The sequence below is a fragment of the Malania oleifera genome, chromosome 4, assembly GCF_029873635.1.
Source record: "Malania oleifera isolate guangnan ecotype guangnan chromosome 4, ASM2987363v1, whole genome shotgun sequence".
Taxonomy (NCBI): domain Eukaryota; kingdom Viridiplantae; phylum Streptophyta; class Magnoliopsida; order Santalales; family Ximeniaceae; genus Malania; species Malania oleifera.
The window spans coordinates 18,832,283-18,853,869 of record NC_080420.1 but is presented as its reverse complement, the minus strand read 5'-3'; the positions used below and the strand labels follow the sequence as shown (position 1 = coordinate 18,853,869).

Genomic DNA, 21,587 nt, shown 5'->3' with positions numbered 1-21,587 from the left:
ATTTAAGGGCCTAGGAAATATTAAATAAATATTTTATTTAAAATTAATTTAATAAAATTAAGATTTTTGATTCAGGGTCCGGGTGAGCGCCGTAGGTATTTTTCAGGGTCCTTGTTGGTGTTGTTCAAGAAATTAGGTAAGGGGAAATTTTATATTAAATCAGATTTTATGAAATTAAAGGTAACAAACTACGTTACATTATATGTATGTTTTGGTGTGAATTATAAAATGTCAATCATGTAAAATTATATTTTATGAGTTTATGACTGCTTACATAGTTATGTATATGTGAAAGTAAAAGAATGAAAGTGAAAAGTAATTTTTGAGGAATTATGCAACGACCCCGACCCGTCACGTGAGCCCGGAGTGATACTTTAGTGACGTCAGTGTACCTGATACCTTATTCATCAAATATAAAATATACATACGCAACGGAAATAAAATATAAAATCCTCGAAGTCATTACTAGAGTTCTAACTATCTTTATACACCAATATATCCATTTTCACATAATTGCATCCCATAAAACTAAACAAAAATAAATTCTCTATCTACACACTACCTACATAAAATTTACACCACTAGCCCGACTCCTCTAACCTGCTAGACCCGATCTCTATGATTCCCTGAAAAGACAGTTTCTGAAGTAGGGGTGAGGCACAACTTAGTAAGGGAAAGACTAAGTTACTGTCAGTGTGTGGCCAGCATGCATTTAGTGCACAAAAAACAACCAGTTCACAAAGCAGATAAACTCATTTATGAAATCATTCTTATTTTACACTCACACACACAATTAGCCGAGGATAGGGAAGATTACCAGCTCATACAAGTAACTTTCCTCTGCTCTAGTACCATTATTGCTACTAGGGCACTCACCTTTCTTAGGAAGCCCTTAAAATTATCTTATTAATTAAACGTATTCATATAAATTAACAGATATGCATATAAGATATTCTCTGTGACAAAAACGCCATTTACATCCCCATGGCACGAGTTGTGCGGCCCGAAGGCTGGACTAAGCCTGGGTGATCAGCCCAAACAAAGTCAAAAATAACATCCTCTGCCAACACATCTGCAGGCATCCATAGCAAAGCTGCAGGTCCGACGCCCTTACTTCAACCTCACGCAGGTAGTCGACTGGACCCCCTACACTTCTATCCAGATAGTGTGGGTGCACATGGTCTAACTAGCAACGATACCGTGCTTACAATACATTGGTCCCTAGGGTTCCTAAAGCATATCATGCAATTTAGATAATAGAAATCACCATTTAAAATATTAATTCACATATATTTCTTATTATTCCAAAAACCTGGCCCCCGACCACAAAACAAAATCTAACATATTGCTATCAATTAAAACTCGGCGCTCGGTCATCAAACAATAATCCTGGCCCTTGGCCAATCCAATAACACCCGACCATTGGCCGTTAGTTCAAACTCTTGCATTTCATAAACATTTCCAATATTTTCACAAGCATTTCCAGTATTTCTCAAACAATTCAGTATTTCAAAATCCCAAATCCAGATATACAATAATCTATACAAATTAAATCATCTGCCACACGATTTTCCATATTTAACATATCCATATAAACAAACAAGTTTTCCACCGTTCATTTTATTCAAAAATACCATATCATATATCCTAGGTTTGTAAAATCCATTTCGATCTATTAGTTTTCAAAATAACCTTTAAATTCCCAAATAAATAAATAAATAATAAATAAATTTATATAAACATAACAATTAAATTGATTCAAATTTCATAAAATTATTGCCTTAACTTAATCCCCTTACCTGATTCCTGAAAAATCCCGATAACACCCCGACCTACGCTCCAGGTGTTCAAAAACTCATGAACCCTGAAATTAAAATTTCCCCATATTATTCGTCATAATTCCTAGAGTAACTTTCCCTAAAATTTTCCTAAGTTTTGAATACCCTAAATAGCCTAATAAAAGCCTAAATTATCAAATTTACCCTCGATTTAGGATTTGTACCCCGGAGCTCCGATTCGAAAACTTGCTCCGGTTAGATTGTAAAGAATCTCCCCACGAGTCTCCTGGTAATTTTTTTTCGTTAATGGGGCTTATAGTTTAAGAGAAATTGAGGTAAATTTGAGATTTGACCTTACCCCAAGAGATATACCTACGCCGTTTCCACGACAGATCCGCTCTAGTAGAAATGTCGGTGGCGGCGAGTAGAGTCTAATGGTATTTTTAGATTTTTGATCGTCCGAATAATGGAGATAAGATGGAGGAGAGTGGAAGAGAGGAGACGAGGAGACACAGAGGCGCTATCTTCACAGAATGAAAAGAAAAAAGAAAGAACAGGCTTCCTAAAGGATCTTTGATCCATCAGGATAACTTATTATTATCAATTAAATAATATAATATAATAATAATATCATATTATAATAAAATATATTTTATATTAATTAATTTTAAAAAAAGTAATTTAATTTTTTTAATAATTTAGTTTTAATTAATTTTTTTAATAATATTTTTTTATTTTTTAGGATCACTACAGATTATGTAGGAAATGAAATGTATTTTCAGCATATAAATGTTAAATGTGAGTTGGCCTATTTTACAGGAATATGTATGAATTTTACTATTAAATTGTGTGACATGAGTAAATGTAAATTTTATGCAAATATATGTTAAATGTATGAGATGCAGGTTAAGTAAGTAAAGCATTGAGAATAAAATATGATATAAACTATGTTGCTTGTGTATGCTACATGCAACCATGTAAATGTAAGACAGCTGAAAGACAGTTATGTTAGCAGATTCTAGCACACTTTTGTGTAGACTATCTGATGACAGCTAAAAGGAGTTGTAGAAACTGATGATGGCTAAAGACCAACTATAGTACGAAGGAAAGAAAGGAAAATGTAATGCAATGACAATGAAATGATAAATGAATGAAATGTGAAAAGTGAACGGTATAAATGGAAAGAGTCACTTAAAGTGAAATGTAATGCTATGTTTAAGTTATAAACAATAATGGGTGTGAATGATTGAATAATGATAGAAATAATAATATAATATGTTATTAGAAGTATTTATGCTATTAGAACATGTTATGATTGGGCGAGACGTACTCTTTCCCTGAGGGCTTGCTGGGTAAGGCGAGTGCACTAGTAATTTCAGATGTGGCAGTAGTTGCATAACGTACTAGGGTAGAGGGAACCTACTTGTATAAGTAGGTAGATTTTCCTATCCTTAGGGCCTTCGCTGGTAAACTTTTGTTTGAACTGTGTGAGTACGAGGTTAATCTAATACTTGAGGATTTACTAAGTAATGTGAGTGCCCTAGTATACTTCAGTAGTGACCTTCAGGTTGCCTAAATTTCAAAGCATAGGGGTGCTACTTGTATGGGCGGGTAATCACCCCTATCCTTAGGTAATCTTGTGGGTTAAACCTTTGCATGTGTTTGATTAGGTTCAAAAAATGATTTCAGTGTTTATGGAAGTGTTTTGCAAATGTTATTAATATGTTGTTATATAAACTCATGTTAGTCATATACTGTTTTAATATATTATTTATTCATTTACTGAGATGTGTCTCACTCGAATATAAATTTATCTTTTTTAGGACCTCCTTAAGATCGAGCTTAGAGAACTCGAGGTTTTATAACATTTTTGGGAGATATAAGAAAAAGATTATAAACATTTTAATGATGCTTTTGGGAATGTTAATATTTTATATTTTATGTCTTACGTTTTAAGGTTGATAGGAAATGAATGATTGTGAATACTGGATGTTTTTGGGGATATGTAAATATGTTGAATACACGTGGAAGCATGGTTCATTACGGTGTGTAGATAGATTTAAGAAAACTCTGCTATTATATTTGTTGGAAGATCATAGTTATGTTTTCTACTACATAAATGATATTAGAATGTGGATTATCAGGTAAATGAATGTATTGGTAGCACTTTGGGCCCACGTAGGGGGTTGGGGCGTTACAACCCTACTCTCTATTCGCGCACAAAATGGAAGTAGAAATGGCTATGTAAGGGACGAAACAAATCTCGCTGGATGTACCAGCGAGATTTGCCACGCATCCAATGCCGAATGGATGAGTGAATTAGTATTCTGAAGAAAATCTTGCTCGAAGAACCAACGAGATTTACCACGCGTCTAACACCAGATGGATGTGCAATTCATATTTCTAAGCAAATCTCACTAGATGAACTAGCGAGATTTGCCATGTGTTCAAAGTAGCATCACTAGTGCATAGTAAATTTTGCAGTCTGATTCAGTGAGATTTGTTTAATCTCATTGGATCAAGGAGTGAGATTATGTTAGAATCATTATGAAAATTATTTTTCCAAATATGGTATTATTTAATATATATATATATTTGAAAAAAGATAAAAGCAAAAAAAACTCTTTTGACCGGTAGTCTCAAAAAAAACCGGAAGCTACTAAGCTCAATAGAAAACAACAGACACGTGCGAGACTCCAACTACCCGCCAGGCTGCCTCGCAAAACGGAGCCTGCGCTTTTCAACTACTACAAGCTCGACTCCGCTCTGGTTTCCGGTTTCTTCATCTTCAAGCATTTCAATGGAAATTCACAGGGTTGCTTTCATCATCAAGAACCCTTTGTTCGATGACAAGTTTCTTCTCCGGAAACAGACGCGTCCGCCCAAATTTGGCGACGATGAGTATGATTCTTACATTGATTCCGATCTCTACGACCTGCCTTCTGTTCAATTGAATCCTCTGGAAGGAGATTCCCAGTCTCCAGTTCTCCTTCAAGGCACAGAATCTTGTTCGCTTGACGTGGGAAAATTCGACTTCAAATCGGCTATCGACGAGGTATTGTTCGGTTTGAGTGTATTTGTGCGCGTTCTGAGTTACATTTTACATTTATTGGTTTGGCAGGTTTTGGAGCAGATGGGGTTTCGGTCGTTTGATGGGGTAGAATGGACACTGTGGAAGTATGAGGAAGAAGCCGAATTCGGTCCAGTGCCTCCTGTTCAGACTCTGTTCGTTATGGGGAAATTGGCGTTTGAAGATGAACACTTAAAAGGTTGGTTCTGCCAGAATAGGTAATTTTATATTTAGCTAGACATAGACACTTCTCCTTATAATAATTGGGCAATAAACGAAAATTTTAATTTTATGTTGGTATATTCCAAATTCCGAATTATGTTGCTTTACGTCTTGCGTGAAATTGGGCAAGATACAGTTGCATTAAGCCACGTTCGAATGTCATATAGAACATGTAGTTTTATTACTTGCGGCTGGTTTGGCATTTCTATCTCATTTGATTTCACTGAATTTTTTGTTTATGATGATCAATTAGAGCTTCAATTTCCATTTAATTTGGTGGAAAAGATTGTTTCCTTATGTCTTATGTGTTTTAAAGTTCATTTTTAAAAAAATTTTTTTTGGCTCGTTGTTATTTTCAGTTATGATATACTGTGTTTCTTGAAGGCGCATGCGACTAATGTTGAAAATTTTTATGTGCAGAGCTAGGCAAGTGGATGTCCATTCAGAGTTGCCTAAACTTGCTTCTAGGAGTGAAACCAGGTAGTGATCGTGTGGGACCTCTGGTAGTTCTTGGTCTTCTGAATGAATCTGAACAATCTATGAAGTTGAAAATTCCACCTAGCTTGCATTGCCAGGTTTGCTATCTTTTAACTGAGAGTACTTCACCAGATATTTTACCAAAATGAAGAAAAAATGGTTTCACCATATGGAGAAAACATACACCAAGAGGCAGGATAGATGCATTTAGAAAATGAAAGGCATATGGGCATTCATGAGAAAGCTTAGCTTCTACAATCAGTCAAATGACTTTGTGTGGCAGGATTAATTGCGTTTATCAGTGAAGGGAATATGCAGACAATTATGAGGAAGCAAAATTTCTGAATATCAATAAAATGTTTTCGTTCTCCTAAAGTAGTAAATTTCAAGATGAAAATTTAATGGTTTTTGTTCACCTACAGTAGCATATTTAAAGATGAAAATTAGTGGTTATGTATGTTATTTCAACATAGTTTTGTTCAATAATTTCACATAAAAAAACCTTCTGTATTAGCAATATCCACTTCTTCTAGGCTGCTGAATGGGAATTTATGGAACCTATAAAATTAAATGCAAACTAGAAATCTATGTAAAGGCTTAACAAATAATTTGGTTGCAAGATCTACACCAATAACATTCTTTCATGATGTGTCTTCCGAACAAGTTATGTACGTTTGAGTAGTGCCAACATGCCAATATTCTGTTCACATCTAAAATATATTCTCATTCTTCAGGAGTACCCGCCAGGTGTTATGCTTGTACCTATGGGAAGTAGAACAGCAAAACCTTTTTGGACTACAAACTTGGTTGTATTTGCACCTAAGATAGCTTCCAACTGTTGTGGAGTTAACAGCTCTGTTGCCCATGGAGATGCACTTATAGTGGATCCAGGATGTAGGTCTGAATTCCATGAAGAGGTATTGTGTGTCACTTCATTTTTTTTTTGGTTTTAGGATAAAAAAATGGATAGAAGTTTATTAAGAAGAATACAAATGTATAATATCAAATTGGAACAACTCAAGCAAGAAAAGTGGAGGTTCTTCGATCTAAGGATATTTTCTTTTGGAAATTAGAATAATTTTTGAGCCAAAACAGTGTGTCACAGTACATCTCTTTATAATCTTGAGGTTGCTTTCTTGATCTGGTTGGTTGTTGGCTTCTAAAAATTTCTCTCTAAGCTATCATTACTAAGGAAATAAAGTTAACTCTTGTCATAGTACTATGGCTCAGTCACTTGGTTAAAGTGACCTCTTTTAACTGTTTTGGTAACTTTTTTGGGATTTCAAGATCATATTTGTCTTGTGATAGAATAGCATATCATCTGTGAAATTAGTTATGGTTATGGATCTAATTTCTATGAAATCACATATGAACTTTTTGAAATATAGGAATAAACTATCCAAATTTGTGCTTACGAGTATGTGACTATACAATGAGCAATACATATATCTATATGCATCACATAGAACAGGTTAGGAGTGACATTCGATTGATCTGTGTATGATCAAGCTGTCATTTATTGGTCATGTAGTCTTGACAGATGAAACTAGAATAGGAGTTAATGATGAAGAAATACTGGTACAATGGTACATTCCATGATGAATTGGTTCTTATGAGTGGAACCTAGAGAAATACTAGGGTTCTATTTTTAATTATATTTGTAGAAATCCCGAGTATCATAGAATATCTTGGAGTAATTTAGGGAAGTATATATTGTATATTATTGAAAGAGATTTGTTTAGGAGATTCTTTCCATTTTTAGATCTTCTGATTATATTATACATATTGTATATTGGTTTGTACAAAATTATTCAAGGAATAAAGAAATTCCATTCTGTTTTTTCATGGTATCAGAGCTAGGGTTTCTAAACCTTAGCTAATAATGGCACACGACGCCGTCAATAGCAGAGGGTCGAGCTCCTCTGAAACTCTCGATGGCGACTCTGAAGCCACCTCCATCGTGGGTTCGCATGGGCTAGACAACTTGGCCTTTCCACTCTCGGTGGAGAAATTGAACGGAAAAAATTTCCGTGAATGGGCTCAGTCCAACAAGCTTGTGATTGAAAGCAAAGGAAGGTTGGGATACCTTTCCGGCGAAAGGAAGAAGCCCGCCTCAACCGACATCGCAGTTATGCAAAAATGGAAGTCTGAGAATTCCATGGTGACTATGTGGCTCGTAAATTCAATGAAGCCCTCAATCGGCAAGATTTACCTATTCTTACCAACGGTGAAGGATGTCTAGGATGCTGTTCGTGAGACATACTTCGATGCCGAAAGCTACTCCTAGATCTTCGAGATCAAGACTCAACTGTGGCAGCTGTGACAAAGAGAGAGGGATGTCACCGATTACTTCATGGAGATGACCACTCTCTAGCAGGAGCTTGACCTAAGCGTTGATGAAGAGTGGGAATGCCCTGGCGACAGTATTCACTATAAGAAGAGACTCGAGAACGAACAAGTCTTCGAGTTCTTGGCTGGCCTCAACCTTGACCTAGACGATGTGCAAGGAAGGATCCTCGGCCAACGCCCCCTTCCTTTAACGCGAGAGGTCTTCTTAGAGGTAAGGCGTGAAGAGAGCAGTCGCAGTGTTATGATGAAGGGACTGACTGGACACATAGGGAATGAAATATCAGCCCTAATCTCGAGAAATAATGAAGGACGGGCCCTAATGTCGCGAAATGCTATGGGTACAGGCCAAAAGACACATAAAGGGAGACCCTGGTGCGAGCATTGCTGCAAGCCAAGCCATTCAAAAGACACTTGCTGGGAAATACATGGAAAGCCTACATATTGGAAGTCGAGACAAAATAAAAAAATCGTGGCTATTAGGTTGCTGTTGATAATCCAGCCGAGAAATCACAAGGTAAGAAAAATACCAATACCACTCCAAGTGGAGCATTCATTCCAGAGCAGTTGGAACAGCTCTATAAAATGCTCTCTACCATTCAAGCATCGGGTCAGTTTTCCACTAGTTCTTTAGCCCACCAAGCTAATTTTTTGACAGCCTTAAATACTATATCTCATTACAAGTCATCATGGATAATTGACTCTGGTGCCTCTGATCATATGACTGATTCTTATCATTTGCTCTCATCCTATTCACCATGTGCTGGAAATTTGAAAATTAAAATTGCAGGTGGATCACTCTCATCTGTTGTGGGCAAAGGAAGTATTCGAATATCTGATTCTATAATCCTAAAATCTATCCTACATGTCCCTAATCTATCTTGCAATTTGTTATCCATTAGCCAGTTGACAAAAGATTCCAATTGCTCTGCTAAATTTGTTTCATCTCACTATGTTTTCTAGGACTTATCATCGGGGAAGACGATTGGCAGTGCTAAGGCGTGTGAGGGACTCTATTACTTTGAGGAGGCAAATACGAGTGAACAATGTAATACTGCAATTTGTGATTCTGCATCTATTTCTAGAGATAGTGAAATTTTGTTATGACATTTTAGGATGGGTCATCAAATTTTCAATATTTAAGACGTTTATTTCCTTCCATTTGTTCAAATAAAACGTTTTCTGATTTTCAATGTGAAATTTGTGAGCTTGCAAAATACCAGCGTAATTCCTTCCCAAAGTCCACATACAAACATTCCCGCCCATTTATTATGATTCACAGTGATTTATGGGGGCCCTCACGCTCTCTTAATTGCACTCATACGAAATAATTTGTTACTTTTACTGATGATCATACTCGTATTTGTTGGGTTTACTTGTTGAAAGATAGAACTGAAGTCCGTTTTGTTTCCGTCAGTTTCCACTCCATGGTTCAAACACAATTCCAAACTCACATCCAAATTTTACGTACTGATAATGGTACGGAATATTTCAATGATATCTTGGGACATTATCTTCAAGAAAATGGAATTGTTCATCAAAGTTCATGTATGGATACCCCTCAACAAAATGGGGTTGCTAAACGTAAAAATAGACGTATACTTGAAGTAGCTCAGACGTTGATGTTCACTACAAATATGAAAAAATATTTTTGGGGCAATGCCATTTTAACAGCTACACATCTCATTAATTGAATGCCGAGTCGAGTTCTTTCTTTTGCCACTCCTCTCCAGAAATTTCAGGAATATTTTCCCAACTCTCGACTCTACTCCAATCTCTCTTTGAAAATCCTTGGTTGTACTGCATTTGTTCATGTTCATGCTCACAGTTGGAATAAATTGGAACCTCGTGCCATTGTGTCTGTATTGGTTACTCTCCTACTCAGAAAGGCTACAAATGTTATGATCCTCTCACAAAAAAAATGTTTGTTAGCCTTGATGTCACGTTCTTTGAAACCACTCCTTATTTCCAAAAGCCCTCTCTTCAGGGGGAGAAGTGGAGTGAAGATTGGATTCTTGATTTCTCTACTGATGAATTTGTGTCATCTACTGAGTCTCCCGTTACTAAGTCTCCCATTGATTTCTCTACTGTTGAATCTGTGCCATCTACTGAGTCTCCCATTGCATCATTTCTTGACTTGTCATGTGCAAATGATCACTTAAACTCTGGGGGAGATGCAGAAAAACAAAATAATAAGGAAATACTTGTTTACTCAAGAGAGCCAAAACCAAAGAACAGGGAGAATCTTATACTGGAGGCACCAAAAGAGTTGGAACCGGTGATAGTTCCGAGCAACCATGAGTCCACGCCCAGTCCCGGTCCGGTAATAAATGGCCATGAGCTTCCTTCTAATAAGTTTGTTCCTAATGACATCAATTTACCCATTGCAGTCAAAAAACAAACTAGGCCATGTCCTCTATATCCCTGATCAAAATACATGTCTTATAAAACTTTGTCTACAGGGTTTCGTGCTTTTACCTCTAACCTTGACAAGATAAAAATTCCAAAGAATAGTTAGGAAGCCCTGGAAATTCCTGAATGGAGGGAAGCTGTCATGGAAGAGATGTGGGCCCTTGGATAAAATGGAACTTGGGACGTTATGAATTTGCCAAGAGGAAAGAAGCCAGTAGGATGCAAATGGGTCTTCACAGTGAAATATAGAGCTAATGCGACAGTTGAACGATATAAAGCCAGACTCGTTGCAAAAGGGTTTACAAAAACCTATGGCATTGACTACAGCACCAGTGGCAAAATTGAACACAGTTTGGGTCCTCCTATCCTTGGCTGCTAACTTAGATTGGCCACTACAGCAATTCGACATTAAGAATGCATTTCTAAATGGTGAGTTAGAAGAGGAAGTCTACATGACTATACCATCGGGTTTCAGTAAGAAAGGTGAAGAAAACAGAGTATGTAAACTCAAGAAGCCCTTATACAGACACAAGCAATCTCTCAGAGCATGGTTTGACAAATTTGCGAAAGTGATAAAGAACTAGAGATATCGACAAGGACAATTAGATCACGCCATGTTCTTCCAACAGTCTGAAAGTGGTAAGAAAACAATTATGACAGTGTATGTTGATGATGTAATCCTAACTGGAGATGATACAATGGAGTTTGAAATTAAAGACCTGGGACAAATGCGGTACTTCTTGGGAATGGAAGTTGCTAGATCAAAAAAAAGGTATTAGTGTCTCTTAGCGAAAGTATATCCTTGATCTCCTAATCGAAACTAGAATGCTTGGATGCAAACCTTGTGAAACCCCGATTGAAGCCATAAACAGGGTCGAAAACTGCGGAATTCCAGTTGAAAAGGAGAGGTATAAGAGATTGGTTGGTAAACTAATTTACCTATCGCATACCAGAACCGACATTGCATTTGTGGTAAGTGTGGTAAGTCAACACATGCATTCACCGAAAAAGACTCACCTAGATGCCGTGTATAAGATCCTTAGGTACCTCAAGGGTTCTCCGGGTAAAGGACTCTTCTTTAAGAAATGTGAAAGCAAGGAAGTAGAAATCTTCACAAATGCGGATTGGGCAGGTTTAGCGGAAGATAGAAGGTCTACCATCGGATATTGCACCTTTGTATAGGGAAATTTGGTAACTTGAAGGAGCAAAAAACATAATGTAGTGGCTTGAAGCAGTGCTGAAGCTGAATTCAGGGCAGTTGCACAAGGGATATGTGAAGGGTTGTGGTTACGGAAACTCTTGGAAGAATTACAAATCCCAGTGAAATTCCCTATCAAACTTTATTGTGACAACAAAGCAGCCATCAGTATCTCTCTCAATCTAGTTTAACATGACAGGACTACGCATATAGAAAGGAACCATCTGTATGACTTATGTACCTACCAAATAACAAACTGCAGACATCTTTACTAAAGGGTTAGCCCGACAAAGCTTTGATGACTTTATTTGCAAGTTGGATATGATCAATATCTATGATCCAACTTGAGGGGAAGTGTAGAAATCCCGAGTATCATAGAATATGTTGGAGTAATTTAGGGAAGTATATATTGTATATTATTGAAAGAGATTTGTTTAGGAGATTATTTTCATATTTAGATCTTCCGATTATATTATAAATATTGTATATTGGTCTGTACAAAATTATTCAAGGAATAGGGAAATTCCATTATGTTTTTTCATTCAACTTTATTGTTGATTTATAGACCTCTATTTTCTCATTTTGAACTTTCCTGTGTGTGCGTACTGGTTCAGAGTTCAGACTGTTACTCAAAATTGCAGGACAGAGTCCAAGAATTCATATTCTTGTCAACTAGGCTTGTTTTTCATTTTTTTTTTTTCCTGTTTTCCTTTTAAAAATGAACTTGATGATCTCATTTATCCTATGTTTAGACTGAAATTATTCCCTTGTATTAATTATGTTGTTTCATTTCCTTGCATTGTTGTGTATGACCAGCTTAAGGAAATTGTTGCTGCTTTGCCAAGAAAGCTAGTTGTCTTTGTTACCCATCACCATCATGACCATGTTGATGGTAACATCTCTTTTCCTGTTGCCGTTTTAAAAAAAAATATTGGAGTTTTTGTTTATTTTTGGCCAGCTGGCACTTGAATTGCAAATTTCAAGAAGCACACATGGAAGGCAGCCTCCTTTTTTTCGTTTAAATTTTAAATTTACAGCTTATATAATCTATTATTCACTTTAAAGCAATATTCTTGTTGTGAACTATTGTACTTTGTAATTGCATTAAAAGTTTTTCCCATAATTTTTTATTCTTAGCTTTATTTGGTGAAGCAAGTGCCATTCTGAAAATGATTTGCTTTTTGATGTTTTGATTCAGGTCTTTCTATTATCCAAAAGTGCAATCCTGATGCTACTCTCATGGCACATGAGAATACCATGCGTCGCATTGGAAAAGGTTACCATTCTGTAGACAGAGATGATGTCATTTCAGGCTGATAGCCATATGAGAAAGTTTCAGATGTTCTTTTTTCCCATCTTTTGCACTTTAAATATAAGCAGCACATTCTGAATCTTGTGATGCATAAACTCTTGGGGTTATGCATCTCAGAGTTTGAGGCTCAAGTTCAGAATCTTGAGAATCATGAAGCATGATAGTTAATACTTTTAGGTTATATGTCTGCTATCTTAATTTTTATTGTAAAATTTTAAGATATACAAGGCTTCATATGAACCTTTTGGGTTTGCTTCATGATTCCTTGTATACAAAGCAGTAAAGGGGAAAATAAAGCAGAAATTATATTCACATATTTATTGTATAATATTTCTGAAGTAAAAATGGTACCATCTTTTCTTCCATGCTGGCTAGTGCATAGGTTTTCACATGTCAGTGAGACATTTTGAGCTTGAGAGTCGAATAATTTTCTAAGACATAAAGTATCTCTGGCTTCATGCATAGGCCAGAATTTTAGATTTGATGAGACCTTTACCCCCTTCCCTTAGCAATGAGATCTGCTGGCTGTGTATGGTCGGGAGTCGGGACCTTGATATATATGGCCTATCAGTGTGAGATGGATCCTTGACTCAAATGGGCAAAAGAGTTTCTGCATCAGCTGTTGAACCGTAATCTACTGAACAATGACTTTTGAACACATACACTGTTCTGTCTGAGATGTCAGAGAGTATTATACCAATATTAACTTTTTTGTTATGGTGAGAGGACCGGCGTGGCTCAGTATTGGGCACCCCTGCTAATGATAGGAAAGGTCATAGGTTTGATATAGTGACACATACCCCCAGTCCACCTCCCTCCACCACACAAAACACAAAAAGAAAAAACAAAAATAAAGGGAAAAAACAAGAAAAAATTCCCAGCAACAACACACATGCAGGCACACAGCACCATTGGATCCCCTGGACCGGAGAAGAACGAACGTTGTTGAGACTAACTAGGCATTTGGTTTGGGGAATCATGTGCCTGGAAATCTAGACACCCATCCTATGGGAATCTAGAGTACCCAAAAAAAAAAAAGGGGGGGAGTATTTTGTGGTTATAATGGGTTCCTGGTAATCCTCAAATGCCTGCCTTGTAAGATTCCAAGGATGAGCCAAACATGGGCATCAAGGATCCCCAACTCTCAATCCTGGGAACCTCAAAGATTCCTTGAACCCAATGACTACCAAGCATCATTCATTCATCTTAGAATACACACATTATTTAATACCTGATGTTATATTGATGGTGCTCTACATTTTTGGTATTTCAAATCATTTGATATTAATCAACTCAAGAGTTTAATTTATGCACGCTTATTATGGTCAAGATATTATTTTTGTTGCTTCATCATGTGATGGCTGCTTTGGCTGACTTGCCCACAAAAAATAGAAAAAGCACTAAGTTGATTTTTTTACTCACTAATATTTGTTATCACAGGTGATTGGTCACTTAGCTATATCTCAGTCTCAGGAGCCGAAGATATTTGCATTGGCGATCAGCAATTGCGTGTCATTTTTGCTCCAGTAATCTTGTTTGCTTGACTTACTTTCCTTTTATTTCTTTCTTTCTTCTCCAACTGATTCAAGTTGTGGAAATGTGATATAGTTAAGAAATTGTCTATGCACTTGTTGTTGGTGGTTGAGATTCTTCAGAATAAGAGAAAGAGTGAATTTCATGAAATTGGAAGGATGATTTAAAATTTATTCTGGAGAAAATTAACCAAACAAATGATAGATATGGAGGATTTAGGAAGGATTGATGACTTAAAGATGCTGAAAAGTTAACAATTTGCTTGCCTTGCTTTATTGGGGGTGGTAAGAAGAATGTTGATCCTGCTAGGGCTAGTGGCTGGAGTAAAATGTGCATAGTTTGTAGGTGTTTAGTGAGTCAATTATTGTGACCATGGCATGATATGTTGGTGATTTAATATGAACCATGGGGACCGCCTATATCATTAGTAATATCAATATGACTTTTTTGGCACATTGCTAAGATCTGAGGTATATGAATAAATTATAATAATCAAATCTTGAGTGCTGCCAATTTTGTTGAAAAAGCACCAAAGATTATGATTGTATTCAACTCACTCTCCTCAAGGCTCCATTTTGCAAGACTAGTTCTGGTGATGGGAATTTTTTTTTTTTTTGAATTCTATGTCTTATTTTCACATTTTGAGATTTTACTTCTATAATAAACATATAATTTCTCACTAAATTATAGCTCTTGAGCATCAAATTTTCTTGTCTGATGGTCATGAATTCAACCAATCTCACATTAAATTTATTATAATTATAGGATCCTTCCTTAATGTTTTTGTTAATGGTTATTTGGTCATTTAGCATTATTAGTATGTAGAGTTATGTTAGTAAGTGTGAATCAGTATGGGTATTATTGTCATTGGCTTTGTACTCGGCATATATTATAAATGGAGGGAGAGTCCTATCATTGATGTTAGGTCTTCCATTTTTCCCAATTATTGAACAGTTTTAAATAGCACCATTCAACTAAACAATATTAATGGTCATTCTTTTGTGAACCTTTTTTTTCATGGCCTAAGACTTTTTCCATGCCTGTTAACAACCAACGCTAATTGATAATTTTACCATTTTTTTATGAACTGAAAATTCAAGCCAAATTTATGAAATAAAGAATTACATCCTATTCATTCACTTTATTTATGGAGAACAAAATTCATTTTTCTTCTATACATCTAAATGGCTCTGTTCTTGTGGTGAGTTCACTGACATGTAAATAATGTTCATCAGAAAAAAGAAAAAAAGATGAGGTTGCAAGAGTGAGTTCCTGTGGAGAGCTTCTTGTAGTTTGGCTTGCTCTATTTTTAACTTCTATTTTGCATAATCTTTAAATTTTCGTTTCCCTTTATGCTTGGATGAAACCCAATTAGTTAGAAATTGCTTTAAAACTAACATATAGATCTTTTCATTTAGGGACACACAGATGGGCACATGGCACTTCTTCATACCAACACTCATTCATTGATCGTGGGAGATCATTGTGTGGGGTAAGATTTTGTAAAGATACTAATTAGCATTCCTTGTCAAGTGTGTTTAAGGACATGGTTTTAAATTTCATTTCCTTATGTTATTTCTTTTGGCATGCTATGCAAACAATAGAAGTGCTACATTATTTTTATCATTATTATTATTATTTTTATTTTTGGGTAAATGATTGTTAAGCATATTGGAGACTAATGCACTTATCCACATTGTAGTATTATTGGCTATTGATGTGAAATAAAAATTGAACTTTGCCAAAAGTTGATAACATGTCTATGTTGACCCACCCATGTGGGTGCATTTATTTTTTTCTTTGCTTGGGAAGTTGCACCGTCATGGAGCATGCGCAGCGTTGTGGAGCATGCGCAGCCTCGAGCATACATAATTCTTTTATTGTTGCTCCATCTCAATGCTCCTCTTTAATATATATATATATATATATGTAAGTACATTACTTTGTAAAGCTGTGAGTGTGTGTGAAAAATATACAGAGAGCGAACGGAGTGAGGTGAGTGTGTGTGGCAGAGAGATTAGTGCCGAGAGTTGAGTTGAGCTGTGTTACTCCTCCTCTTTTGTATCTCTCTTATTGATCATACAGTGTCTTTCCCTCTCTCCCATGGACGTAGGCTGAGTTTGGCCGAACCACGTATTTCTTTTGTGTTCTCTGTGTGATCGTATTTTGTTTGTGTTGTTGGAATCATCCCCTTCCCCTAACAACTAGTATCAAAGCTTGGAAAGGGCGAGGAGCAAAATCTGAGCTTATCTTCGGGTTTGGTGACGTTGAGATGAAGCTGGGACAGCAGTCGCAGAGGCTTCACATGCCGCCATACCAACTTCTCGTTGCTTCCCCACCAAAATTGTTCGCTTCTGATTGTGTCGGATCTCTCAGCCACGAGTGATTGCAGCTTCTGGTGAGGATCATTTTTTTTTTCCTTTGCGCAGAGATAGAGACGGAGTAGGTGAATAGGAAGGGAGAAATCTTCCCCAGCAAGTCACAACAAAAGAAATAAAGGAAGGTGAGATCTTTTATTATGATAATAATAAGAAAAAAAAAGAAAGGTGGTCATTTCATTTATTAAAAGCTAAGGAAGGTACTATTATGGTTGCATTAGAGAAGTGAGCTGTGTGAAGTGTTTGCTGACATGCCACATCAGAGATCCAATTTGTCCACATTACTAGTGGGCCCACCTGCCACGTCACCAGTGGGGCTCACTTGCTACATCATCTGTGGGGTTTACATAAATCGGGTCAATTTCATTCTTAGCTATTTTGACCGTTCCAGATGCATTGGTGCTGTCGATTTTGCCAAAATCAGCCTCTAAGTTACTGTTTTATAATGGATGACAATTTATCCAAGTTCGGCGTGGAGAAATTTGACGGTCGGAACAATTTCAGTCTATGGCAGAATACAGTCAAGGATATCTTGATTCAGCGTGACTTAATCAAGCCGCTAATCGGGAAGAAGCCAGATAATATCAAAGATGATGATTGGGCAGAGGTGGAAATGAAAACGGTTAGTACCATTTGTTTATGCCTGTCAAATGAAGTTAAATATTCTATGTTAGATGAATCATCACCTGTTGAGTTATGGAAAAAATTAGAATAGAGATACATGTCAAAATCTCCAACAAACAAGCTATTTCTGAAGAAGAAACTCTATCAGCTAAAAATGGAGGAAGGGGTAAATCTTTTTGACCACATAAATGATTACAACAAGATCATGACCCAGTTAATGAGTCTTGGTGTAAAAGTTGAATAAGAAGATAAAGTGCTTCTTCTCCTGGCATCTCTACCACCTTCTTATGATAGTCTTGTCACAGCATTGCTTGTTGGTAAGGAAACCTTGAATTTGGAAGAAGTGATGGCTTCACTATAGGATACTGACATCCTCAGAAATCCAACCATTAACCTTGGGCGTGCCTTGGTCACACAAAGTAAGAAACACACCAAGGGCAGAAATCAAAATATAAGTCAAAATCGTGGAAGATCAAGAAGCAGACGGTCCAAATCAAGAGTTCTAGGAAATTCCGACAACACTTAGAACAAAAAGCAGATTGAGTGTTGGAATTGTGGCAGGATTGGCCACTACAAAAATCAATGTTGATCCCAGAAGGAGCTAGAAAATAAGACCGAAGCAAATGTTACCTCTTCTTCAGGAGAAGGAGATGCACTGTTATGCTCTTTGGAAAGGAAGGGAGAGTCTTGGGTATTAGATTCTGGAGCCTCGTTTCACGCACAGGCAACAAAGAAATGCTTAACAGATATGTACCCGGAAATCTTGGCAATGTTTATCTTGGTGATGACAAACTTTGTGAAATTGTAGGAAAAGGAGAAGCAAAAATAAATTTGATAGGTACCACCGGGAGCTTGACTGATGTCAGATATATCCCTGATCTCAAGAAAAATTTAATATCTATTGGACAGCTTGCAAGTGAAGGTTACACTACAACCTTCTGTGGCGATAGTTGGAAAATTTCCAAAGGTGCAATGACATGCTTATGCGGTAAGAAAACTGGTACTCTTTACATGACCACAGATGCTTGCATGTCAATTTCAGTTGTTGCAGGGTATGAATATTCAAACCTATGGCACCAGAGACTCGGTCACATGAGTGAGAAAGGTTTGAAAATCATGAACATAAAGGGAAAAATACCAGGTCTCCAGTCAACTAATATTGACCAATGTGAGAGCTGCATCCTCGGCAAACAGAAAAGAGTTAGCTTTCAGACATTCGGTAGAACTCCAAAGAAAGAAAAATTAGTGTTGGTGCACACCAATGTTTGGGGACTGAGCCCAGTTTCATCCATTGGCGAGAAATCCTATTTCGTCACCTTTATTGATGACCATTCTAGGAAGGTATGGGTTTATTTCTTAAGACATAAATCTGAAGTGTACTATGTTTTCAGGATATGGAAGGCCATGGTGGAAAATGAAACAGGCTTAAAAATAAAAAAGCTTAGATCAGACAATGGCGGTGAATATGAAGATAGAGAATTCAAAAGGTTTTGCTACGACCATGGGATTAGACTTGAAAGAACCGTGCCAGGTACACCTCAACACACGGCGTAGCAGAACGAATGAACAGAACCTTGATTGAGAGAGTTAGAAGTATGCGATTACAAGCAGGTTTACCAAAGTAGTTTTGGGCAGAAGCAATCAACACAACTACTTATCTAATCAACCGGAGTCCATTAATACCATTGCAACTCCAGTTACCAGAGGAGGTATGGAGCAAAAAGGAGGTAAAACTTTCACATTTAAAAGTTTTTGGTTGCGTTGCTTATGTACATATTAGTGATCAGGCTAGGGGCAAGCTTGATCCAAAATCTCAGAAATGCACACTTCTTGGATAATGTAAAGATGAGTTTGGTTACCGTATCTAGGATGATCAAAACAAGAAAATAATCAAAAGTTGAGATGTTGTTTTCAATGAAAAGGTTATGTACAAAGACGCGACATCATCAAGTAATCCCGCATTATATAACCCTGATATTGTAGAGTTGGATGATTATACTAACAGTAGCGTGACACAACAGACTATTGATAATTCCTAGACAGAGGAATCTATCATAAAGGAGTGCTCTGAAGCATCACAGACTCCAACTCCGACACTAAGGAGGTCTTCCTGACCGCATATTCCGAATAGGAGATATTTAGATTACTTGTTACTAACTAATGCAGGTGAACCAGAGTGTTATGATGAAGCATGTCAGGTGGATGAGGCTAGCAAGTGGGAACTTGCCATGAAAGATGAGATGAAATCCCTCACCGACAACAAGACTTGGGAGCTAGCTAGGTTACCTAAGGGAAAAGAAGCTCTTCAAAACAAATGGGTGTACCACATAAAAGAAGAGCATAATGGTTTGAGGAGCTACAAAGCAAGACTCGTGGTCAAGGTTTCCAACAAATAGAAGGTATTGACTACTCATAACAGTTTTGAGCATTGTTGCAGCAGAGAATTTACACCTCGAGCAGTTAGATGTAAAAACTGCTTTCCTCCATGGTGATCTAGAGGAGGAGATATACATGCACCAACCTGAAGGTTTTGCAGAGAAAGGCAAAGAAAAACTTGTTTGCAGGTTGAATAAGAGTCTGTATGGTTTGAAATAGGCTTCAAGGCAGTGGTATAAGAAATTTGACGGCTTCATGCAAAAGAATGACTACCGCAAATGCAACGCCGATCATTGTTGCTATTTGAAGAGGTTTAAATCAGGTTACATAATTCTTTTACTTTATGTTGATGATATGCTGGTTGTAGGATCAGACATGGACGAGATTAGAAAATTGAAAGGGCAGTTGTCCACTGAATTTGACATGAAAGACTTAGGTCTAGCAAAGCAAATGCTTGGGATGAGAATCACTAGAGATAGAAAGGAGGGAACCTTGCAGTTGTCTTAGGCCGAGTACATGAGACGGATTTTCCGAAGGTTCAACATGAGTGATGCTAAGGCAGTTAGCACGCCATTAGCCGGTCATTTCAAGTTATCAAAGACTCAGTCTCCAGAGTTAGAGGAAGAGAAGAAAGAAATGGACAAAATGCCATATGCTTCAGCTATAGGAAGCTTAATGTACAACATGGTTTGCACGAGACTAGATCTCAGTCATGTAGTGGGAACCGTTAGCAGATTCATGTCGAATCCAGGAAAAATCCACCGGGAAGCGGTAAAATGGATATTTCGATATCTCCGAGGTACAATTAACAAATGTTTATGCTTTGACAAAAGTCATTTGACATTGCAGGGATACGTAGATGCAGACTTTGCTGGCGAGATAGATCACAGAAGAAGCACTACTGGATATGTTTTCACAGTAGGTGCTACTACTGTTAGTTGGGTATCACAGATACAGAAAATCATTGCTCTATCCACTACAGAGGCAGAGTATGTAAACATAACAGAAGCTAGCAAAGAGATGATTTGGTTACAGGGTCTGTTGACAAAGTTGGGTTTCAAGCAGGTGAAGAGTGTTTTGTATAGTGACAGTCAGAGCGCTATACACTTGGCGAAGAATTCAGCATTCCACTCAAAGACTAAGCACATTGGACTCCGCTATCACTTCATCAGATCTTTTCTAGACGAAGGGGTATTAGCAGTTGAGAAGATCCTTGGCAGCCAAAACCCAGCAGACATGTTGACAAAGATAGTAACTAGAGAGAAATTGGAGCTATGCTCATATTCAGTGGGTCTCCTAGATCTACTGAAATCATCTAGAAGATGATCCTTGCTTGAGCACCTCAGCAAGGGGGCGTGGGCACTCTCTCGAGGGGATGCAGATGCTTAGAGACTAGGGCGAGGTCACAATGCTGTAGCATCAGTGTAGCGGACAGTTGGTTGCCCCCACATGTTTGGAAGGGGTGATTTGTTGACCCACCCATGTGGGTGCATTTATTTTTCTCTCTGCTTGGGAAGTTGCAGCGTCATGGAGCATGCGCAGTGTCGTGGAGCATGTGCAGCCTCGAGCATGCATAATTCTTTTATTGATGCTCCATCTCAATGCTCCTTTCTGATAAGTACATTACTTATATATATATATATATATATATACACATTACTTTGTAAAGCTGTGAGTGTGTGTGAAAAATATACAGAGAGCAGAACGAAGTGAGGTGAGTGTGTATGGCAGAGAGATTAGTGCCAAGAGTTGAGTTGAGTTGAGTTGTGTTACTCCTCTTTTGTATCTCTCTTATTGATCATACAATGTGTTTCTCTCTCTCCCGTGGACGTAGGCTGAGTTTGGTTGAATCATGTATTTC

General features: G+C 37.3%; 1 protein-coding gene across 4 annotated transcripts in view; it reads left to right on the top strand.

Moving 5' to 3' along the window:
- The first annotated feature begins 4,419 nt into the window (after nt 1-4,419).
- LOC131153146 (uncharacterized) overlaps nt 4,420-21,587 on the top strand; it is a 52,303-nt gene continuing 35,135 nt past the window's right edge. For 2 of the 4 annotated variants that reach the window (XM_058105236.1, XM_058105235.1), the window contains exons 1-8: nt 4,420-4,833; nt 4,900-5,047; nt 5,491-5,645; nt 6,282-6,464; nt 12,320-12,395; nt 12,702-12,779; nt 14,256-14,341; nt 15,767-15,840. In XM_058105236.1, the coding sequence (XP_057961219.1) occupies nt 4,579-4,833; nt 4,900-5,047; nt 5,491-5,645; nt 6,282-6,464; nt 12,320-12,395; nt 12,702-12,779; nt 14,256-14,341; nt 15,767-15,840 (1,055 nt within the window). In that variant the 5' untranslated portion in view covers nt 4,420-4,578. The remainder of the gene's footprint in view (nt 4,834-4,899; nt 5,048-5,490; nt 5,646-6,281; nt 6,465-12,319; nt 12,396-12,701; nt 12,780-14,255; nt 14,342-15,766; nt 15,841-21,587) is intronic. The other 2 variants (XR_009136165.1, XM_058105238.1) reach the window with 1 other exon arrangement.